Genomic DNA, 23,029 nt, shown 5'->3' with positions numbered 1-23,029 from the left:
ACTGAAATGTCAGAGGATCTTTTGCTGTTAGTGGACATAATCCAGAGCAAGATAGGCATACCTGGGATTTGGGGCAAGTGTTTATGGCTGCTACACGAACACCTTTTAAAACCATTCTACACTGAGACTTTCTGCAGATGGTGACATTTGCGTATGTAGCAACTCATCTCATGGATGGAGTGACTTTTATTGGTGTTGGTAAAAGAGATCTACTATGGCAGGGGGAAAGTTGTCTGATACGTGTGGTAAGCCCCTGCCATTCACAGCTTGTCACACGACAGCAGCTACCACATGGCTGCATTGAAGGATACATCCCTCTGGCAGCCGTAATGAGCGCTGGCCTGAAGTTTCTTTCATATCAGTGAGATTTAAAATGCCATCTTATGCAGAGCTACTCCAGTCTGTTCTCATTGAAATCAGTGGGTTTAGATGAGGGCTTGTCCAAGGGTTTTAAGCACCCTGGGGTAGGATACCCGAGCCATTCCCTTCTGCACTGTGGGAAGGCAGGGAGATGGTACCAACCCTCTTCCTCCCTACTGGGCCACAGTGAGGAGCAGCTGCCCATCCTCCTCATCCCCATGGTGCTTGCCGTCCTCGAGTAGTGGGGTGAGGCCTGGCAGTTTGGCACTGTGGTGCCCACCCTCCTGGCACTGCATGGTGCAGTAGGAAGCCGCCACCCACCTCCTTGTCCCCTCTGCACCATGGCCTTGTCCCCTCTGCACCATGGCTGAGGGAAGGAGGAAGAGGGCTGGGCCTGCTGCCATCTCAGTGGAGAGAGGGAAGGAGGGAGCAGGCAATAGAGGGGTGGGGACAGTGGGGGTGGCCATCAGTGATGGAATGGTGTAGTTTCCAGAAAAACTCCGGAAGTAATGTCAATTCTCTCTAGGAATTGCCAGAAATGCTACGGTAAAGCAATGCTGTTTCTGAGGATTCCTAGAGAGGCGTGATGTCACTTCTGGGTTTTCCCCGGAAAGGACATCATGCCATAACTTAGCTGTACCTTTCCTTAGATGGTTGGATTGATAGAAGTGATTTCCCCCCTCCCTCTTTCATTGTGATGCTATTTCATGAAACTATTCATAGATTTTTTTAAAAGGTTCAGTCTTTTGTTACAGGGTTAATATAACTGAAAGGTATAATATAATATAAAGGTAAAGGTAAAGGTCCCCTGTGCAAGCACTGGGTCATTCCTGACCCATGGGGTGATGTCACAGCCCGACATTTACTAGGCAGACTTTGTTTATGGGGTGGTTTGCCAGTGCCTTCCCCAGTCATCTTCCCTTTATCCCCAAGCAAGCTGGGTACTTATTTTACCGACCTTGGAAGGATGGAAGGCTAAGTCAACATTGAGCCGGCTACCTGAAACCGACTTCCGTTGGAATTGAACTTAGGTCATGAGCAGATCTTGGACTGCAGTACTGCAGCTTACCACTCTGAGCCACGGGGCTCCTGCACAGTTATATAACTGAGTTTAATCTTTTAAAAAATGTATGTTACTTTTTGTCGCTATGCTGCAGGTTAGTGGCTGAACAGACTGAGCTGGTTCTGATCTTGCCTTTTTAGGCAGACTTTGAACCTTCACATCCACCCCATCTATAATAGTATTACCCTACCTTACAGGCCAGTTGTAAAAGTTATTAAGGTGATGAGTGTTGAAGCCGTTTGAGTGCTCTACCATGGGGTGTTAATCAGAAATGTTGATGCTTGTCTTTCTCTTTCAGCTCTGTCCTGTACAGAGAATGCCACACTGAATATGCCAGTTTCTCCTGAAGTGAAAAGCCTTTGCAAGAATTGAAGATCTGCAGTTCCCCCTCCTAGCTGCACATCTGCTGTCTGACAGAGATGGCTCGTGATCCCCGATTGTCACGATTAGCAAAAACAGAGGAGACAAGCAAAAAGAAATCAAGCCCAGTCAAAAGCAAACCTTGCCAAGCCACAAAAGACGCCAAGAAAACTTCTCCAAAGGCAGAAAGTTCTGCAAAGTGCAAAAAGCTAACCGAAGGAAAAAACGACGGCAAGAAAAAGCCACAAGAACAGAAACCCCAGTTGAATTCCTCATGCAGATTCCTCAGGAGCAGCGTCACCAAAGCCTTATCAGCAGCATCTTGGGTGAATCTGGAGTTAGCTGATAATGTTCTCTTTCCTCAGCAGTCTCCTCTGAGCTACAACAGCTTCACGATGACTCTTCGCAGGAAAACATTTCCCCATAGACTTTTCCAAAAACCAACCCTTGCAAAAGCTAAGGGGAAAAGCCCAGAAAAAAACACGAGGAAGAAAAATAAGTGTGAATTGGAAACCTCCCATTTATTACAAGAGAAACAAGCTGAAGGGACAACCAGGGATTCCAAACAAGAGTTACACCAAAAGAATGAATTAACTTCTCCCAAACCAGACGAGCCTCTGTTTGGTATAAAACAAAGCCTTGCTTCTGAATGTGACCGTCAAGTCAAAAAAGGAAAGATTTCCCTTGAGAAAAGTATCATTGCTTCCAACAATGCTATATCCCATAGCCATAATCCAGAAGTATTAAAAGAGGAATGTGACTGTGAAGAACTTGGGGTTAGGGGAAAGGCCCCGAATTATCTCTCAACTAACAGCTCAGCTGAAACATTGGCCAGTTTTGTTCTCCCACTTTCACACCTGGACTGTGCCATCACTTCAGTGGTACAGAAAAATCAACCAGAAACATTTGTGAAATCACATTTTGAGAGTGGCTTAGATTTGCCATCTGTCCTGAAAGAACATTCCAGTACACATTCCAATTCTACACAGACACTTTCCTCTGAAACAAAATCAAAGGTACTTGTAAAAAAATCAGAGTCTTCTGTAGAATCTCACTCCAGAACTGACTGTTCTTTGGTGCTAGCTGATTGTGAACCTGATGCTGATGTTTTGATTACCTCTGAATTAATCTCAAAATTACATTTAGATGAACAGTCTGTGTTACCTGAGTCCCACTTCCAACAAATTCCTGAACCTATTGATAAAGGAGAAACTGGTTCACATTATGTCTCTGAATCAGAAGGTTGGTTAAAAGATCCAAGTCTTTGTGTGGATTCTCATTCACCAAAAGACCTGGAACTGGAAGCATCCAATAAAGCACTTGATTCTTCTTTCAGCCCTAGACAAAATGATCTAGGATATGATCCTATAAACAAAGTTTGTGAACAAGTTTATAATACCTCTTTACCTAGTTTTATTTTGGGAGATCTTCAGCGGACACTTGAAAAAATTTCGGCAGAAACTTTCATTTTAGATTCAGTGGCTATGCCTGTTACGTCACTCATCCTGGAAAACAACAATACAGGTTTGGTTTCTGTAAGCAACGAGGTCTTGCTGGAAACTCTTCCAAAATCCCCTGGGAGTTCTAATTCAGGGCTGAAATCCAACAATGCAGTGGACACAGATAGGACAGTATTGCCAGATGACTCCATTCCAAAGCCTCAGGATCCCTTGCCACAATTGGGAGGCGATGCAAACTCTGTTTGGCAGATCTCAAAATGTGGGACTAATCCAGTTACAGCTTTAGAACCATCTTCTTATGGAAGTCCAACTGATGGGCTTTCTGTCCCAAATACCTCTTTGCAACCCGTGTTGGAAAAGAAGAAGCGGAGGCGATGTGGCGTATGCGAACCTTGTCTGCGGAAAACTAACTGTGAAGAATGCAGCTGTTGCAGGAAACGTAAAACTAGTCACCGGATATGTAAAAAGAGAAAATGTGAAGAACTGAAGAAGCCTCTGCACCCACCGCCCACATTAATGCTACCCTTTCTACCCTTAGAGGTAAGTAAAGAATATGTCTTTAAGCAGGGCTTCTTAAACTTTTTCCACTCGCGACCCCTTTTCACCCGAGAAATTTTTACGCGACCCTGGGTATATAGGTATATAAAATAGGTATACAAATCAAACATTTACTGATAATAAATCATAAAGAAATTTATTTTAAAACAATTCTTTGGTATACATAAGAAGAAGAAATTTTTATTACAGTCAATGACCAGCACAATTGGTATACATATAATTTTACCATTTACTGTTTCCAAATTTTTTGCGACAACCGCATTCAGTTACGCGACCCCATATGGGGTCATGACCCACAGTTTAAGAAGCTTTGACTTTAAGAACGCTCTTCATAAAATTTGAATAAGGTTATTTTTCAAAATTATGTCCCTCTGCCGCTAGGCTTAAACGTTAGGAATATTGGTGGGATTAATGACCGTTGTCAAGATAGTTCTAATTACCAGGCATAATGTAACATTGTGAGAAGTACACTTAAGCCCATTGAGATCAATGCTGTTTGATTACATGCGTGTAAACATGCATAGGACAAAGAGCAAACAAGTAACTATTGTACATTCAGATATAAAGAGGTAAATATTGATGGAGTTCACCAAATTTTAGAGCAACCGAATTTTAGAGCAAAACTCAGGAAGGTGCTAAAAAGGAAGGCTGCTAAAAAGTCTGAATAATATCTTTTTCTTTTAAAATTTTCATTAATTTTTAAATGTAGAATATTATTTTCTCCTGCTGTTCTTCCAAGGAGCTCAAGGCCGCGTGTGAGGTTCCTCCCCTCCTCCAATTTTATCTTCACATTCAGCCTGTGATGAAGGTTAAGCTAAGAGACTATGCTGGTCCATGGTTATCCTTCAGTTACAGTGCATTCCTCACCTTTTGGGGGTCGGGGACGGTGTGGCTGAGGCAGTGCCTCCAAAGCCGTTTCATGGCCACCAAAAGATTTAAAAAAGCATTTTTCTTTTTTTCTTTTTTTTGGTAAAAATGGACCTTTTTGCCCCATGGAGAATAGCAAGGCTGTGCCTGCAAAATAGCAGGCACAGCACTGCCATTCTCGGCGCCAGCGTCCAGGGCCGAAAGGGGACAGGAAGCTGTCTACAGGCAGCTCTGCCCCGGGAATGCACGCAGGAATCCCCCCCCCCCCGAACACTGGCGCGGGCCTTTACACCAGTGGGATGCCAGAGGAAGACCAAGCCGACGTCCCAGGGTGGCGCTGCCGCAGCACCAGGAGACTGGTGTCCAGGCCTCCCTGCCGGCATTGGGGCCACTTACAGCAGCGTAAGTAGCCCGGACGCTGGCGTGTGGGGCCCCAACGCCAGCACAGCCCTTTCCTGGCCTCCTGAGGACTTTTATCCTCAGTAGTCAGGAGTAGTCAAAAATTGTTCGTTAGTTAGTTAGTTATGCCTTTCTCATGGAGACTCAAGGTGGACCACACAGCCCAGCTTGAGGAGCAGGGATTTGAGGTCCCCCATTGTATAATCCCGCACTCTGACTGCTATAGGTAGAATAATCCCGCACTCTGACTTTTAGGTAGAATAATTCCCACTTTCGTAAGGCATTCTGAAATTGCCTTTGATGCTTTGTTATTTTTTTAAAACGCAAATGAACTGCCAGATCTAGATTGTGTTGATGATAAAATTGTTTTTTCTCGATGGGTTTTAAACCAATAAGCGTGTTCAGTTTAAACTAGATTCTGAAATAACATTTCTTGTGAGTAATTTAAATTATGTAAATATTTTCTGTTTAACAACATAGATTTGTTTTCTTTGTAGATGTTTTGCATAATCAGACTAAAAATTGCAGCTGGGCCCATAAGGGTCCCGTTCCCTTACTACTCCCCCCCACCCCCATCTTGGTAGGATAGTTTTTTAATTTTCACCTGTGAATTCAAATGCTAATTCTAAATGTTTTTATTGGTCCAAATACTGATAATCTATATGTGGTTTCTCATTCTGCTTCCCGTAAGGAAACATTTGATCTGTAGGGCATTTTGATTTCATTGCTATATCACCAGTCACTATGATCAGATTCGAAGAATTCAGTGAACCTGTTATATTTTTTGTTCTCGGATGTCAAGATTCAAGCCTGTACCAGGTTGTGAACCTGGGACCTGAACGCAGGCAGGTACCACCACCTGGCTATAAACAGGGAAACTAGAGACAGGCCCACCAGCCACACACATGGAAGTAGTTCTGTGGCTCCAAAATAATTTAGATCATAATGATTAAGAATTGGCATGTGGCTTCTTTTTTAACCTGTTCTTCTTACAAGGAGCTTGGGGTGCCATACATGGTTCTCCCTTCTCTGTTTTATTGTCATAGCAACCGTGTGATGAAGATTAGGCTGAGAGAGACTCGCCTTTCATGGCTAAATGGGGATTTGAACTTGTTTCCCCAACCCTAGTCCAATTCTCTAACCATTACACCTTGTTCTTGGAATTCTGCTAATAAATTCTAGTGTCCATGGTTTGCATATCCCATTAACTAGATATTAGGAGATGGAGGAGCTCTAGTATATTTTTAGGCCTGTCCTATGTGTGTTTTCCCAGAGAAAAGTCTCTCTGAGTTCAGTGGGGCCTGCGGCCAAATCAGCGTGCCTATAACGACAGTTTTGTAGCTCAGTCCCTGTGCAGAGTTAGGCATAACTTCTGTGGGGTTAGGCTTGCTTAAGACGGCATGCTATCGGCCAGTCCCATATGCAGTCTTCCATCCAACTTGCATGTGATGCTGAGTAGGGTTGCCAGTTGGTGGCTGGAGATCTCCCGCTATTACAAGTGATCTCCAGGTGCAACAGAGATCAATTCACCTGAAGAAAATGGCCACATTGGAAGGTGGACTGTATGACATTATACCCCATTGAAGTACCTCCCCTCCCCAAATCTTCCACCCCCAAAATCTCCAGGTATTTCCTCACCCAGAGCTGGCAACCCTAGATGATGAATCAGCAGGACTGAAGTTTTTCTTCCTCTCCCATAATACTAGAACGCAGGGTCATCTGCTGAAGCTGGAGAGTGAGAGATTCAAAACAGATAAAAGGAAGTAATTTTTCACACAGTGCATAGTTAAATTGTGGAACTCCCTGCCCCAAAATGTGGTGATGGCTGCAAACTTGGAAGGCTTTAAGAGGGGAATGGACATGTTCATGGAGGAAAGGGGTATTCATGGCTACTAGTTAAAATGGATACTAGTCATGATGCATACCTATTCTCTCCAGGATCAGAGGAGCATGCCTATTATCTTGAGTGCTGTGGAACACAGGCAGGATGGTGCTGCTGCAGTCGTCTTGTTTGGGGGCTTCCTAGAGGCACCTGGTTGGCCACTGTGTGAGCAGACTGCTGGACTTGATGGGCCTTGGTCTGATCCAGCAGGGCTTTTCTTATGTTCCACACAAGTGTATGTAGGACTGAAGTGTCTGAGAACCGACCAGTGTGAGCTCTGTGTTCTTTTAAGCAGTCACCTGATTGTCCTACGTTGTACATTAATGCCTCAAAATGGATTCTCTGGTTTGTAAATCTTTGCTTGTTCTGGTCTAGAGATGTAACGTTCCCAAAATTTTGAAGCCATGGAAAAAATGGAAATTTTGGGAGGAAATTGAAATACATGCAATTCTTGCTGTCCTATCAAACCTAAACTAATTTTACTACTTTAACAAGTGAAAATGCATTATTTATAACGCGGCATACAAAATTGCAATATTTGAAATATTTATGGAACTTAAAAGTTAAAATGCCTCAGTTTTCTACAAGCACAATTTTATATATACCCAATGATTAAGAGAAAACTCCAAGCTGATGCACCCTATGCTACCTTAGCCCATGCACCTTACTTTTTACTATCTGAAAAGTAGAAAAAATAGGATTTAAACAGAAAATAAAAGCGTTGTGTTAAATAACATAATATATATTGGTTCTTGTAGGTTATCCGGGCTGTGTGACCTGGTCTTGGTATTTTCTTTCCTGACGTTTCGCCCGCAGCTGTGGCAGGCATCTTCAGAGGAGTAACACTGAAGCACAATGTCTCTCAGTGTCAAGTGTGTAGGAAGAGTAATATATAGTCAGAAAGGGGTTGGGTTTGAGCTGAATCATTGTCCTGCAAAAAGTATCAAAGGTAATGAGCTAATCATTGTCCTGTAATTAGCACATTACCTTTGATACTTTTTGCAGGACAATGATTCAGCTCAAACCCAACCCCTTTCTGACTATATATTACTCTTCCTACACACTTGACACTGAGCAACACTGTCCTTCAGTGTTACTCCTCTGAAGATGCCTGCCACAGCTGCTGGCGAAACGCCAGGAAAGAAAATACCAAGACCACGGTCGCACAGCCCGGATAACCTACAAGAACCAATGAACTCTGACCGTGAAAGCCTTCGACAATATAATATATATTATTTGGTTAGAAAAAAGGTCACACAAAGGTTCAATAATAATATCTGACTTCAAAGTATAGCTTTTATAGTCAGCTTGGAAAGTAGAGGAAATATGGATACTGGATTTAAGTAATGATTAAATAAATGTCCAGTTTGACATTAGTCCTAATTCAAAAGGAACTCCCCGAAAGACTGTTTATATTGTATGTGGATGACTGAGAAGGTATGTGGTATGTTTGTATTTTTTTGAAAATTTCAAATAAAACATAAAAATAATATCTGCACAGCCAGATGTAGCTCCAGCTAGATACTGTCTTTTTCCTTCTGTAGCTGCTGATTAGAGAGAGCTCAGGTCTCAATAAAACCGTCAAAGTGTTCCTCTGAGGCTTTGGTGCATTTTCTGCACCATCTCCTTCTGATCTCCCCCCTCCAGCAAGTTAGGGCAATAAGCTACTTCATACCCAGTCTGTGGGTATATATGTCACAGTGTTTGGGGGAGAGGTGAAAAAGTCAGCCACAAGGGAAGAGTCAGACTGAAAGGGCCTCCGAAGTCATGCAAGCCCTGCATGCGGTCTTCAGGGTTGCCAGTTCCAGGTTGGAAAATACCTGGAGATTCTGGGGGTGGAGTCGGAGGGGAGGGGAGGGACTTCAATAGGGTATAAAGCCATAGAATTTCTCCAGGTGAATTGATCTCTATCACCTGGAGATTACCATACTTGTGATCCCAGGAAATCTCCAGCCACAACCTGGAGGTTGGCAACCCTACTCATGAAGCTCAGACCTCTTTCTAGGTGCAGAAATGCATATTGCATTTAAGAGCTGTATACGTCTAGGGCATGCCCACATTGTCCTTGGAAACATTTCACTCATTCTAAAAGACAAAATACTTCATAGTTTTTTCAGCACACCCAAAAATTTCTAATTTTTCTGTTGGAAAAATGGAAAAAAGGCCTCGAGAAAAAAATGGGGGGAAATGAGGTTTCCCCCCTGAATTTTTCTGGGCTTTTTCCAAACCTTCACATCTCTAGGCTGGTCTGATCTGCTGCCCTGGGTCTCTTAAACCAAATTCTGCCCAATGGCGGTTTGACAGACTACACTGGCCTAAAGCATGTGGGAATAGCAGTTGCCGTGGACAGATAGATGGCTTCATCTCTTCCTTGGTCAGATTCTAAGGCCGGGAAATGAATGGCATAAAAAAATTAGTCAAATTACTAAATGAAGGGAAATCACAGGGAACATTTGGCAGGCTTTTGGGCATGCCCTCTAAACCCATCTTTTTTTCATTCATTGAATAACGACAAAGCAATTTACAGAAGTCACAAAATATGACAACCATTGTCCTGCAATTGCTGCATTATCTAGTTGAATGAAGGCAAGGTTTGAATAAGGAATGGCATATAACATTCTCTGCTTATTTGGGGTTAGGTGCCATACATTCATTTGATATTGGAATAACCAGCAGCGTTGTGCCGTTCCTAATAGCATGTTAACAAAACTATATGTTATCATTTACCAGATGAAGCCCTCAGGGCCTTTTGATGCAGCTCTTGAGGTTTTGATGGAATTGGGTGGGTGGGGGGGAAAGGAGGCGGAGAGGCAGGGCCAGATCTACATGTTTTTGGAAGGGAGGCAAAAGTACAAAATGACACCCCCCCCATATATTATATACATTTTTCCTTTATATATACAAATATAATCAGCAAATATAATCAACAACTTTTTTAAATGATAGAATAAATTATGTTGACTTCTATGAACAGTGTGGTGTAGTGGTTAAGAGCGGTGAACTCTATTCTGGAGAGCTGGGTTTGATTCCCCACTCCTCCACATGAAGCCTGCTGGGTGACTTTGGGCTAGTCACAGTTCTCTCAGAACTCTCTCAGCCCCACCTACCTCACAAGTTGTCTGTTGTGGGGAGGGGAAGGGAAGGCGATGGTAAGCCGCTTTGAGACTCCTTAAAGGTAGAGAAAAAGCGGGGTATAAAAACCAACTCTTCTTCTTCTACATTATTTTATTTATAATGTTATTATTTTATATATCAACCCCTCTGCACACATAAAAACCCAATCCAAGGAAAAGGTTTTTCAGCCTAGCCTTTTCCCGGACATTTTTTAAAATACAGCACACATAATTTTGACATGGGAAACACCACCTCACACTCCTTTGCAGCCTGATAAAGTACAGCCCAAGAAAAGCTTTAACTAATAATTATGCTGCTAGAAGCAAAAATGACCAAACTGAAGCTACTGGAAAAGACAATGCTAGGAGACGTTGAAGACAGTAGGAAAAGAGGAAGACCCACCATGAGATGGATTGACTCAATAGAGGAAGCCACAGCCCTCAGTTTGCATGACCTGAGCAAGGCTGTTAATGAGAGGACATTTTGCAGGTCATTGATTCATAAGTCAGAAGCGACTTAACGCACGTGAACTTGTCCCCCTCCCTGTCCTTAGGTGTAAAATCAGGCCCTTTGGGGAAGGCCAAGCCTGTCAGATGAGGGGACAGGTCTACTTGTGGCCTTTTGCAAAACCAAGCATAACACAGCTCCCAGTTTTAAAGGGGGGGGGGAAGGAAAGCCCATCCTCTGCCCCATTCGTAAGCACAATATCCTTCAAAAATATATCCCCACTGCAGCACGGGCGAGTGAGAAATTGAAGAACTGCCCTGCAATGCAAACCTTTGACAGCGGGCAGGGTGGTATTAGTTATTTCTTTACTTCCAGACCAACCTGTGTGTTCTAAAATATCAAGTCTTCCATCTTTTGCCTTATCTGTTACTTCCACATTTAGACAGGCAGGCAGGTAATAAGTTCGTATTTATTTGTATTTGTTCATACGTAGCTGTAATTTCATATACTAAAAAGTGTGTGTGGATGCATAAGTCTTGGTTGTGTGGGGACAGCAACTGAAAATTCTGAAGCTTTCTTTCTTCCTTTCCTTTCCTTCCTTTTCTTTCCTTTCCTTTCCCATCAAGTTACAGCTGACTTATGGTGACCCTGTATGGTTTTCAAGGCAAAGAGACTGTTCAGAGGTGGTTTGCCATTGCCTGCCTCTGCGTCATGACCCTGGTATTCCTTGGAGGTCTCCCATCCAAATACGAGCCAGGGTCAGGGCAGAGAGTGTGTGACTGGCCCAAGATCACCCAGAAACCTTCCATGGCGCGAGTAGGGATTCAGACCTGGTCCTAGTCCAACATCTTAACCACTACACCCTGCTGGCTCTTGAATCTTTCATTTAACAAGGTGTAATAGCACACTAGATTTAGGCTGAAGTCATATGCACATTTCTTGGGAAGTAGGCTTGATTGGAGAAAGTGAGACTTCTGAGTAAACATGCCTAGGCTCAGACAGATCCTGGCTTGCTATAAAGGCCATTCCATACAGTTTTTCTACAAAAACTGTACTTGTTGGGTGTGAGAAACTTTGAAACACACATTTAACACCCCATGTGTAAGTGCACATATTTGCTTTCATACACTTGTCATGTGTTGATGTGTACACTTGGAAAAGCACAACTTGTGAAGTGACTCTCAAAAAAAGTAGTCAAAATATCACATTTTTTTGCTCTTTTGGAATAAAAATGACCTATTAATTTTGTACTCATAATGTAGATTAAAATTCTTGCTCCAGAAGAATACATTAAAAAGATGGGAGATCCCCCGTGCTGCTAGCATTCAACCATGCAGTCAGAGTAAGCTTGGCATGCTTCTAGGGACCTGACCATCTCTCTTCTGATCAGCCTCTCAATTGTGGATGTTGGTTTATGAGTTCACATGTATTCATGACATCATATTGGTGACTAGCCAATGAATGTTGTGAATTGCATTTTATGTTGTATTTGAGTGATGATGACAAATGGATCAGAACAGGATTATGACTAGCTGCTTTATCTGGTTGCCTGAGCCGAAAAGGACTTGCTTCCAGCAAACCAGGAAGGGACGATAGGAGAATTGTCAACTGGAGAATTTAGTTCTTTTCTTGTGTCTCCCTCTGTTCAGGCTGTCAGTGTGCACCAAATTACTAAACACAGGCACGTGAGGCTAAGTAGATAGTAAACGTGCATGCTGGTCAACTTCGTGAGCTGAATTAGTGAAATGTTGGCTTTGGCTTTGTGAATAATGCATTTCTGTCCAGTGAAAGTAAAAACGTTTTAAAATTATTTCCTCTCAACGGAGTCCCTTTTTCATCCAATTAATGGGTGGGGAGAGATGATCCCCCTCCCGCATCAACTCCTATATTTAAAAAGCAAGGCAAAAAAAACAACCCCTGGGGATCAGCTGAATCGAGAGCTGTCATTCTTGAAATCGTGCGGGGCCAGTGCCCGACCGTCAGTCTCCCAACTTGTTGAATGCACACCGAATGTACATTTTCTTGTCTGCGGCGATAGGTGGGTGATGCTGACAGGCCTTGTCTGTCTCCCCCCCACCCTTGAAAAACACAATCGATGGCTTTTTGCCGTTTGCGGAACCTATCTCATCTGCGGCTCTTCACGCCTCTAGTGCCGCCTCAGTGGAACGGATCGGGAGAGCCTACCCGGAGGAATTCACATTCGTTACGGGACTTTTTTGTGCTTCCTGTTCTACTGTATATTGTTCGGTTTATATGACCGAATGACAGGGATCAAAGTATCATTGATGCTTCCGGCAGCCATCAGTGCTTGCTCTTTTTCTTCAACCCCCGTTAGCCATCGATGAGCAGGGCTCAACGGAGCGGGCGGCCAAGGCCCCCCCCCCGGAGCGCGCGCGTGGGAGAGTTTACCCGGGGATGGCCGCGCCAGACGGTGTCCTCGCATGACCCTCCTCCTTACAGATCGCCGAGTAGATAGCCCCCTGGCCTTATAAAGTCAAAATGCACACTACCTTCCTGAAGAGCGTGTGTGTGTGTGTGTGTGTGTGTGTGTGTGTGTGTGTGTGTGCGTGCCAACGATCTGCGCTCCCCCTTCCCCAAGGGATCAAATTCCCTTCCCTGCCTCCGTATCTTTGGCCCGCACATGCATGGCCTTCAGCCAGCAATCCAGATAAACCCAAAGCTGGTGTTAATTCACAGTGGGTAGCCGTGTTTGTCTGTCTGCAGTAGTGGAAAAGGGCAAGAGTCCAGGAGCACCTTAAAGACGAACAAAAGTATTTTCTGGTAGGGGATGAGCTTTCGTGAGCCTGTCTGCAGTAGTGGAAAAGGGCAAGAGTCCAGGAGCACCTTAAAGACTAACAAGAATATTTTCTAATAGGGGATGAGCTTTCGTGAGCCTGTCTGCAGTAGTGGAAAAGGGCAAGAGTCCAGTAGCACCTTAAAGACTAACAAAAATATTTTCTGGTAGGGGATGAGCTTTCGTGAGCCTGTGTGCAGTAGTGGAAAAGGGCAAGAGTCCAGTAGCACCTTAATGACTTAACAAAAATATTTTCTGGTAGGGGATGAGCTTTCGTGAGCCTGTCAGCAGTAGTGGAAAAGGGCAAGAGTCCAGGAGCTTTCCTTTTTCCTTTCATCCCTTAGAAGCTCCTTGATCAATTGATCTTGAGCAGCAAGAGTCCAGTAGCACCTTAAAGAATAACAAAAATATTTTCTGGTAGGGGATGAGCTTTCGTGAGCCTGGCTGCAGTAGTGGAAAAGGGCAAGAGTCCAGTAGCTTTCCTTTTTCCTTTCCTTTTCCTTTTATCCCTTAGAAGCTCCTTGATCAATTGATCTTGAGCAGCAAGAGTCCAGGAGCACCTTAAAGACTAACAAAAATATTTCCTGGTAGGGGATGAGCTTTCGTGAGCCTGTCTGCAGTAGTGGAAAAGGGCAAGAGTCCAGTAGCACCCTAAAGACTAACAAAAATATTTCCTGGTAGGGGATGAGCTTTCGTGAGCCTGTCTGCAGTAGTGGAAAAGGGCAAGAGTCCAGGAGCACCTTAAAGACTAACAAAAATATTTTCTGGTAGGGGATGAGCTTTCGTGAGCCTGTCTGCAGTAGTGGAAAAGGGCAAGAGTCCAGTAGCACCCTAAAGACTAACAAAAATATTTTCTGGTAGGGGATGAGCTTTCGTGAGCCTGTCTGCAGTAGTGGAAAAGGGCAAGAGTCCAGTAGCACCCTAAAGACTAACAAAAATATTTTCTGGTAGGGTATCTGCGGCTCACGAAAGCTCATCCCCTACCAGAAAATATTTTTGTTAGTCTTTAAGGTGCTACTGGACTCTTGCCCTTTTCTACCAAAGCTGGTGTGTTGTTGGCCCCTGGCTGGCTTGCCTGCCTCCAGCCGGCGTTCTCTCCCCCCCGGGCCCGGATCCGCGTTCCGAGCGAGTCCATGCCGCAGCTTGCGCCTGCTCCCGCGTCCTCTTGCTCCGAGTCAAGCCCACATAGGAGCCCCTTTGTTTGGGAAGGGCTAGGCGGGGGGGGGGGCAGAGCGCCTTTGCAAGCGGCTGGCCTCGCCTCGCCATTGGCCGGGCCTTTTCTGGAGCTCCCCCCCTCCGACCCCCCCCAGCCCCTCCCTCCTTCCCCCTAATAATATTGGAGAGGCATGCCCGGCACGTCCCCAGTGTTGGCAGGCAGGGCTTAGCTGCGCTGCCGCTTGCTGCCGGGGCTCTGCTGCTTTCCAAGCACCATGATCCTAATGCCCCAAAAGCAGCGTGAAGAAGCGCTACACTGTAGCGGGTTCTTCTGCAGGAGGAAGCAAGATGGCTACCTTGTGGGTTTTGCAATGAAGGATGCAGCGACTAAGTAGACCCGACTTTAAGAGAGGGGTGGGGGGAAGGTTATTTGTCCCTCCTTCCTCTTTTTTAACCCTCTTTTTCCGTTTTGGTTTTGATTCCGGGGACTTGAACGTCTAAAGTCTCCCATCAGTTCCTTTATTTTTTTTTTATTTTTATTTTTTTTGGGCAAGAGGAACCTTTCTGGTCGTGTCTCAAGTCTTCTAACGTTACCAAAAAGAGAGAGAGAGACTGCTTTGCAAAATGATTTTTCGTATCCGCACAGACTTATTCTGCAATTTGGTGTGTGTGTTTTTTTTTTCTTTAGGTGCTAACTGAAAACAAAAGGCCTCAGAGGAGAAAGCAAAGAGTTCTAAAGGTAATCTGACAATTGCTTTATTAATAATAATATGCCCCAGGCCGTTTAAAAAAACACTGCCACCTGGCTAAGGAATAGTAAGTGAAAGTATGCAGATATTAAGGGCATTGCGTTCCCCAGATTTTTATATATCTGTGTGGCTGATTTTTTTAAAAATCATGTTAACATTTGTTTTCCCCTCTGTATGGTGTAGTCTTTTTGTAGAGATTTAACTCTTTGTGCACAAGACGGCAGATTACAGTCTAACCACCCTTGAGGTATTGAAAATGACTGAGTCCTCCCTTCATTCATGAATTGGCACAGTTTTTAGCATGCATGGGTTCTGGGTTTTTTTTGGGGCTCAAGCTGTGTGTGTTCTTTGATGTTGTATTAAAGATGGAATATTCAAACTTCGTATGTAAAAATATGATTTTTTTTTTGTTTACTCATTGGATGGCTCAGTCTTAAATGATAGCAATGCACGCTTTAGGTTGATTATTTTCATCGTTTAATGGGCGTTGGACTGAAAACATTTCTAAATGCAATGGGCTTTTTAAAAAGGTTGCTATGGTTGCTGAAATGAAAATGAAGGATGAAACCTGTGTGTGTGTGTGTTCAGTGTTTCTCAGGCACACTGGTTCCTATAAATGGCAGCCCTCTTTCCTTGTTAAGGCGGGGAATCCCTGTGCACGTATAGAGGAAATCCCTGCTAAGAATGGGGATTCCCCATCTCATAGTAGAGAATGTGGCCCCTCCCACACGTGTCAGAACTCCATGTGTCATTGGAGCCTTCCAGAGTTCTGGATCATGGCTGGTGTTTTTACAGTTATTTGCCTAAAGTAAAAAGGTATTGTACGTGTGTTGGCACACTTTTGCTGGTTTTTATTTTTGTCTGCGATGTTGGCATAAAGTTGCGTTCGGTGTGTAGCTCTGGCATAAGCTATTGGTATGCGGCATTTTGAGTCCAAGGACTGGGCTGGAAAGTGTGTGAATGAATGTGGGCCTTTTTGAGAGGGCACTTCTTGGTGTGAATGGTGGAAATGCTCATGTGTGGTATGCTGACTGTGTTGTTTGCGGCTCATTGATTAAAAATCGGATGTATGGTATGTTAAATAAATGTCAAGTTAACTATGCAAATGTCTTCTTTGAAACCTATCCCCCAAAGTGTTTACAGAAAATTAAGGAAGCTTAAATTCTACTGAAATATGAGATTTACTGCATGACCCTATCCATGTTTACGCACAAGTAAGTCCTGATGTTTTCATTTGAGCTTATTACCAAATTAGTGTTTAAGGCTGCAGTCCTATGCTCACTTGACTGTGCTTATAGTTCCGTTCATAACAAGGGCAAAGAAGTATACTGAAGTTTGTCTGAAATGGACCCATAACTTTTAACTTGGTAAAGAACAGTGCCAATTATTTCCCAAATGCTCACATTTGGCTCTACGACATTTGACTGGTTTGCTTTTATTTGAAACAATGCACTTCTATTAAGTTGGCATGTTAGATATTTACTTTTTGTTCTCGATTTAATTGACAACCCAAAAACTTAGGGTACAGTTCTTGTTTGGATTCTTAATTCTATCAATACCAGTGAGATCTATTTCTAAGTGAACAGGATATGGATTCCAGTACTTCCATTAAACCTCCACTGGATTGCTCTCATTCATTTTCATGCACAGGGGAAGAAGTTCCTGAGGCATCGTGCTTATTTTATGACTTTCTCGTGCCAGCTCAATTGGAAGTGGTGGCATTTTATCACCGTATACTAGTAATTCACTTTGGGCTTGAGCTGGAAAGATGCGATCTAGCTTTTTGAAAGTGAGTGACAGCATTGTGATTTATATCAGTTGTGTGTTCAGATTGGGGATTGTGCATATTTGTATTGCATAGCTTTCTGCAACGATGCTTGTATAACAGTTGTGACTTATGCCTGTGCAAGAGCTGGTATGCTCATATTCTTATATAGTGCAAGGCTATATATTCATGCATTTGGAATGATGTTCTCAACTTACTCATGTGGATAGGAGGGCTTTCAAGGCAAGAGACTAGTAGAGGTGGTTTGCCATTGCCTTCCTCTGCATAGCCAAAAATCAGATAAGTAATTAACCCCTAGACTTCCATGGTGGTCTCAGGGCTGACCCTGCTTAGCTTCCAAGATCTGACAAAATCAGGCAAGCCTGGGCTATCCAGGTCAGGGCAAATTTCTCATATGTAAGCTTCATCTTCTCTTTCATTGTTTTGAGGTACAGCGTCTGGAAAACATGGGATAAAATGGATAGAACTAGAGGCAAAGTGAATATAGGTATAATCGGCTCCTGGCCAGACTCATGTCTGGACAGCAGAATGGGGCATGACAGTGGCCAGCCCCTGTTCACCTTGCCGTGGGGAGTGTAGCCACCTAGGTTTAAGCAAACCTGAGCCCATAGAAGTCTCCTGTTTGGATGTGTCAAGGGCTGCCTCAAGGCAGGCTGTGTAGGAGGCAGCAGGCTTTGTAGGTAAGGTGAGCATCCAAAACCATGAGCTGGCATGGTGTGTAGCGTTTAGAATGTAGGACTAGGACATGGGAGACCCGGGTTCGAATCCTCACTCTGCCATGGAAGCTTGCTGGGTGACCTTGGGCCGATCACGCACACTCAGCCTCATGTACCTCACAGGATTGTTGTGTGGATAAAATGGAGGAGTTGAGAATCAGATATGCTGCCCTAAGCTCATTAGAGAAAGGGCAGAATAAATATGTATCCTGCATTTCATTTCTAGGATCCAAAGTTCTGTCACTAGGCATGAAAGTAGTGTTAGATTTTCTTAGTGCTGGTTTCATGCAATGCCATGAGTGTTGTAGTAATCACTTGGAAATTCACAAGCACGTAGTGTGTTTAGTGATCGGATTGAAAAGCTCACTGGGCGTGGATGATGTACCAGCTGTTGTTGTTGCTGGCATTCTTATTTTCCAGGTATGATAACATGTGCAATGTCTTTTGTGCCTACATGTCTGCGTGAAGTTCATGAAATAAGCAAACATGCTCTAAAAGCCTAATCGCGATATACACAATGTTCCGCCAATAAACCAGCCATCATTAAAGTAATAAGCCAAATTCATGAATCAATAGAGAAACCAAAGTTAATAAGAGCTAATAAACAGCAAGGCACAAACAACAAAGCAATCAAAAAGCCCCCAGTTAACAGGACATCAACACTAATGCTAGTGTTGTTGTGTCTCTAATTTGTCGGTTTCCTTAATGGCATCACCATTGAGAATTCCCTCTCTGGTAAGCAGCTGCCAACCTGTGGAGGGGCAGGACATGTAGGCAAGGGTCTCTGCTGCTGCTATGAAGGACTGGACAGGGTCATATGGTAAAAGGCAATATTTTAGAGCCGCTTAGGGCTTCAGAGGTCACCAGCAGTTTGAGATGCATCTGGAAACAAACCCTTCTTGGCCCCACACTCTTTTGGCCCGTCAGAGTGGGGAGAGGGCGCAAGCTTTCACTGGGAATCTGGGCGGCTGCACACAGGTTTCTCATTAAGGTTCACTATCTCAGATGGTTCCCATCTTTCTCATCATTATGAGTTTAGAATGCCTGATTCTTATGAGTTTAGAATGCCTGATTCTTATGCCTTGTATTAAAGTTGTTCGTGGCCTTGGGGAATACATGCAGTATACTGTGTACACCTGGATTGAATTCTCAGAAATGAGCTTTTAATGTCTCCCTGAACGCAGGCCCAGAACAAATTGGAAGGGCATTTTTCTTCATCCAGCTGTTTGGAGGACAATTTTTTCCTGCGGTTCTTTGTGTAAGTGGTAAAAAACAAGGTGTTACGGTGTCTCAACTTTGAAAGGCTTGAATTCAAATTCTACCTGAAGTATAAAACCAGTGGATGATATCTTTGGGCAGCAAGCTGGTTTCTTGCAGGCTTAATTTGCTCAACTGCAAAATGGAAGGTATAATAATTATTTCTCATAAGATGACTATGAAGGTAAAATCTTTTGCAGTTGGGAGAAGAAGTGGATCTGAAAAACACAAAATTCCCTTCTTATGTTGGTATGAGCCTTCAGATCTCAGACCTTCCAATAAAAACACAGGGAAATTTACATAAGCTTGATTTTTTTTAAGGAAATAATTTTTGTACCATGCAGGTAATTTCCTGTAAAAGAACAATGTAACTTGTAAAAGAAAAAATTAAATCATGGCCTCATTAGTTACCCCGTAAATAAATGGCAGCATAACTGAGGAGGTAAAATTAGTCAGACTTACCCTGGTTCAGCACTGTGGGAAGAAGAAAAAATATGCAAGTTTTATTTCCAAGTCTTCTGTTTGCTTAGAGCTTAAGGTTTTATTGAGAGTTGTGTTTGGTCCTAGTGAGTGGCTCAAGTGGAAGGGGTTCTTCTGAGTAAGTCAGTGCTGTCTGGAGAAAACTTCCACTGCAGTTGCTGTTTTGTTTTCTTTAGGTAAGAGGAATTCCTTTTACTTGGTGCATGAGTGTGGAAAAACACTAATTATGAGAGGAAAGCGATGTTAAATGTCTACAGAATAAGTAAAAGTCGGGGAGTGTGGTAATATCTTGCAAGCAAATAAGATACAAACCAGGGTCTCTTCCTCTCCTTCCCCCTTCAAAAAAGATTTTTTTTGTTACTTGATTTATTGGGGTGTATTCAAAAGTTATGTCATGTAATGTATGGTACCCTGTGTTTTTTAAGCCATAGGAAGGCCTACATAACTAGTAATTTACAAAGCCAAATGTAGACTGCCTTTGGATTCACGGAAGAATTTCTGTGAACATAAGAGATTTCCATCAACAGACCACAACTTCCTTGCTTCCCCCTCCTGCTCAAGCTGAAAATGTCCCACCCCATACTGCTCCTGGGGGTCAGGGACCCCCCAAGAGCAGCATGAGAACTGGAGTGGCTGAAGAAAGCTGGTGGAACTCTCACCAGTAGGCCTGGTGGAACTCACTCTCGTGAGAGCAGGGCCCTGTGGGATCTAGTGCAGTTCTGTAGGGCCTGTAGGAGAGAGATGTCCCATCAGGCCTACTGTTGAGGGCAGTGATGGTGTTTATTATAGCTGGCCTCCCTTCCTCTTCTCCTGTTTCTGTTCCATCTTATTGAGTCTTAATTGGGGTCCCTGATTGCTTTCCCCAGGCACGCCGAGGACCAGTGGGAGCCAGCGTAGTGTAGTGGTTAAGAGCGGTGGACTCTAATCTGGAGAACCAGGTTTGCCACTCATGCGGAGTGAGGAATCAGACTCTAATCTGGTGAACCCGGTTGGTTTCCCCACACCTACACATGAAGCCAGCTGGGTGACCTTGGGCTAGCCCACAGCTCTCTGAACTCTGTCAGCCCCATCTACCTCACAAGGTGTCTGTTGGGAGAGAAAGGGAAGGAGATTGTAAGCTGGTTTGATTCTCCTTAAAAGGTAGAGAAAGTCAGCATATAAAAACCAATGCTGCTGCTTCTGTTGCTGTCTTCCAGCCAACCAGCCAATAATTAGGCACCAATTGAATTGGATTTTATTGTTAGACTTGATTATTAGATTGTATTTGAATTTAAATTTTATATTATGTGCTTTATATTGTACTTTAATGTACTTTATAATGTACTTTATAATGTACTTTTATATTGTACTCTGAGCCTGGCTTTGGTTGGGATAGAGAGTGGGATATAAGTTTAATAAAATAAATAAATAAATTCCTGTGTTCATGGAAATAGTTCAGTGGATCCAAGCCTCAGTCATTCCAGGTAAGCCTTTTTTTGCTTCTTGCTTGGGAGTACAAAAACTGAAGGCTTGTCAGACTCCTGGCAGGTACCAGTATGAGGTTGGTGAGTTGCACTTAACTTGGTGCTTTGTAAATTGTACAGGGCTTCCACTGAATCAATCATGTGGTGCTTTATGGGTACAGAGAGTTGTGCTATTGTTTCCAAAATGACATTAGCAATATGCTGGTATTATACTAGATACCCTTGAACTTCCTATAATAAATGTGAATAATGGCACACCATGCAATGAAGTGGGAAATCATGCTCTTGGAGATCTTTAACCAAAGCACTGGGCAAATGTCTAAGGTTGGGATAACATGTCTTAGACAAAGCATTTCCTGCAACATGGCCCTGTGGGTCTCAAAGAGGTCAGCAGGGAAAGACTGAATGTGCCCATCATGACTGTGTATATTATGTTTGGGCAAACCCAGCTGATTCTGCCTGTGCCTCTCCTTTTGTGGTTTTGCCAAACTTTTTTTTTAATGGCACCAATAGGTAGGTAGCTTTAGCCCAAGCTCCTGCCTCTGAGGAAGTTTTATTAGTCTATGGTCTAAATTGGACTTTAAAATCAAAATTTTACTGACCAGAAGAATAGCAAAATTGCAGTATTTGTGTTAAATTTGGAGCCTGCAAATTGGTAGTGAGCCGTGTGGGAGGCCCGGGAACTCTCAGCATTTTTACAGCTCTGGAATTTGCTCTGATGCCGAAAGTAGAGGTTCCATGGTCAGACCACCTAGTCCTGAAGGCTCGGATTGGCTTCCCGCTTCCTCCCTGTTTGGGCAATGAGCTGACTTACGCTTGCCTGCGGAGACTCATGGATCCGACTGAATTCCAGAGGGCTCTGCGGGATCCTGTTCCTCCTGGCGATTCTCTTGATGTGTTTGTGGAGGACTGGCATAGCTGACTCCATGGCCATTGACGAGATTGCTCCCCGACGCCCTCTTCGCCCTTGCAGAAACTGGGCCCCATGGTTTACTGAGGGACTCAGGAGTATGACGCGAGAGCTTAGACGGCTAGAGCGAGTATGGCGGCGAACTTGGAACGAGGCTGCAAGAACATCTTATAGGACTTTTATGAAAGCCTATGAGGTGGCAATGAAAGCTGCTAAAAAAGAATACTATGCAGCTGAAACTGCATCCGCTAGCTCTCGCCTGGTACAATTATTTAGAGTTATTAGTTCATTAACGTCCCTAACAGGGGGACTGCCAAATTTAAATCAAAATTCGACCCATAGCTGCGAGGCTTTTTCAAGCTTTTTTGCGGATAAAGTTTTGCCGCTCCGCCATGATCTCCCGGCCAACTTTTGATACAGTAAGGGAACTGGAGGCCCCTTGCCCGTCTTCTGGTCCTGATGGCTGTAAGGCCCATCACTTGCCTCTTGGACCCGTGCCCCTCCTGGTTGGTCAAGGAGGCAGTGGTGCGTCCGCTCTTAAAGAAGCCCTCATTAGATCCGAGGGACCTTTCCAACTACCGCCCAGTGTCCAATCTTGCGTACCTGGGAAAGGTAGTTGAGAGAGCTGCGGCTGAGCAGCTCCAGGTCTTCCTGGATGAAGCATCAGTTTTGGACTCATTCCAGTCTGGCTTCCGCCCTGGTCATGGGGCGGAGACAGCTCTGGTCGCCTCACAGACGATCTCCTTCGACAGCTGGATCGGGGCGGGGCTGCTGATATTATTGGCTCTATCAGCAGCCTTCGACGTGGTCGATCATGATCTTCTAGACCACCGCCTCGCCGATATTGGAATCCCGGGCTTAGCCCTTCAATGGCTGAGCTCTTTTCTCCGTGGTCGGGGACAGAGAGTAACGCTAGGGGAAGAGGTGTCGCAGCGGTGTTCTTTGGTGTGTGGGGTGTTGCAAGGTGCATTCCTCTCCCCTATGTTATTTAACATCTACATGCGTCCTCTTGCCCAGCTTGTCCGGAGTTTTGGGTTGGGATGTCATCACACCCAGCTTTATCTGTTGATGGACGGCCATCCAGACTCTGCCCCAGACACACCGGCCAGGTGCTTGGATGACTGGGTGGTCCTGTGACTCAGCCGGGGCGGCATTGGGGTGGGGTGCCGACTCTCTGCTCTTGACGGCGTGCCGCTAACACCTGTGCCT

At 44.1% G+C, this 23,029-nt stretch overlaps 1 protein-coding gene across 1 annotated transcript in view; it reads left to right on the top strand.

Annotated features, from left to right (window-relative positions):
- The first annotated feature begins 1,842 nt into the window (after window positions 1-1,842).
- TET1 (tet methylcytosine dioxygenase 1) overlaps window positions 1,843-23,029 on the top strand; it is a 94,726-nt gene continuing 73,539 nt past the window's right edge. The window contains exons 1-2 of the mRNA XM_056849998.1: window positions 1,843-3,783; window positions 15,148-15,198. Of these exons, the coding sequence (XP_056705976.1) occupies window positions 1,843-3,783; window positions 15,148-15,198 (1,992 nt within the window). The remainder of the gene's footprint in view (window positions 3,784-15,147; window positions 15,199-23,029) is intronic.

This window comes from Euleptes europaea, chromosome 5 (genome assembly GCF_029931775.1).
Source record: "Euleptes europaea isolate rEulEur1 chromosome 5, rEulEur1.hap1, whole genome shotgun sequence".
Taxonomy (NCBI): Eukaryota; Metazoa; Chordata; class Lepidosauria; order Squamata; family Sphaerodactylidae; genus Euleptes; species Euleptes europaea.
Note: the sequence above shows the minus strand (reverse complement) of the source record. Positions and strands in the feature narration are given on the sequence as shown.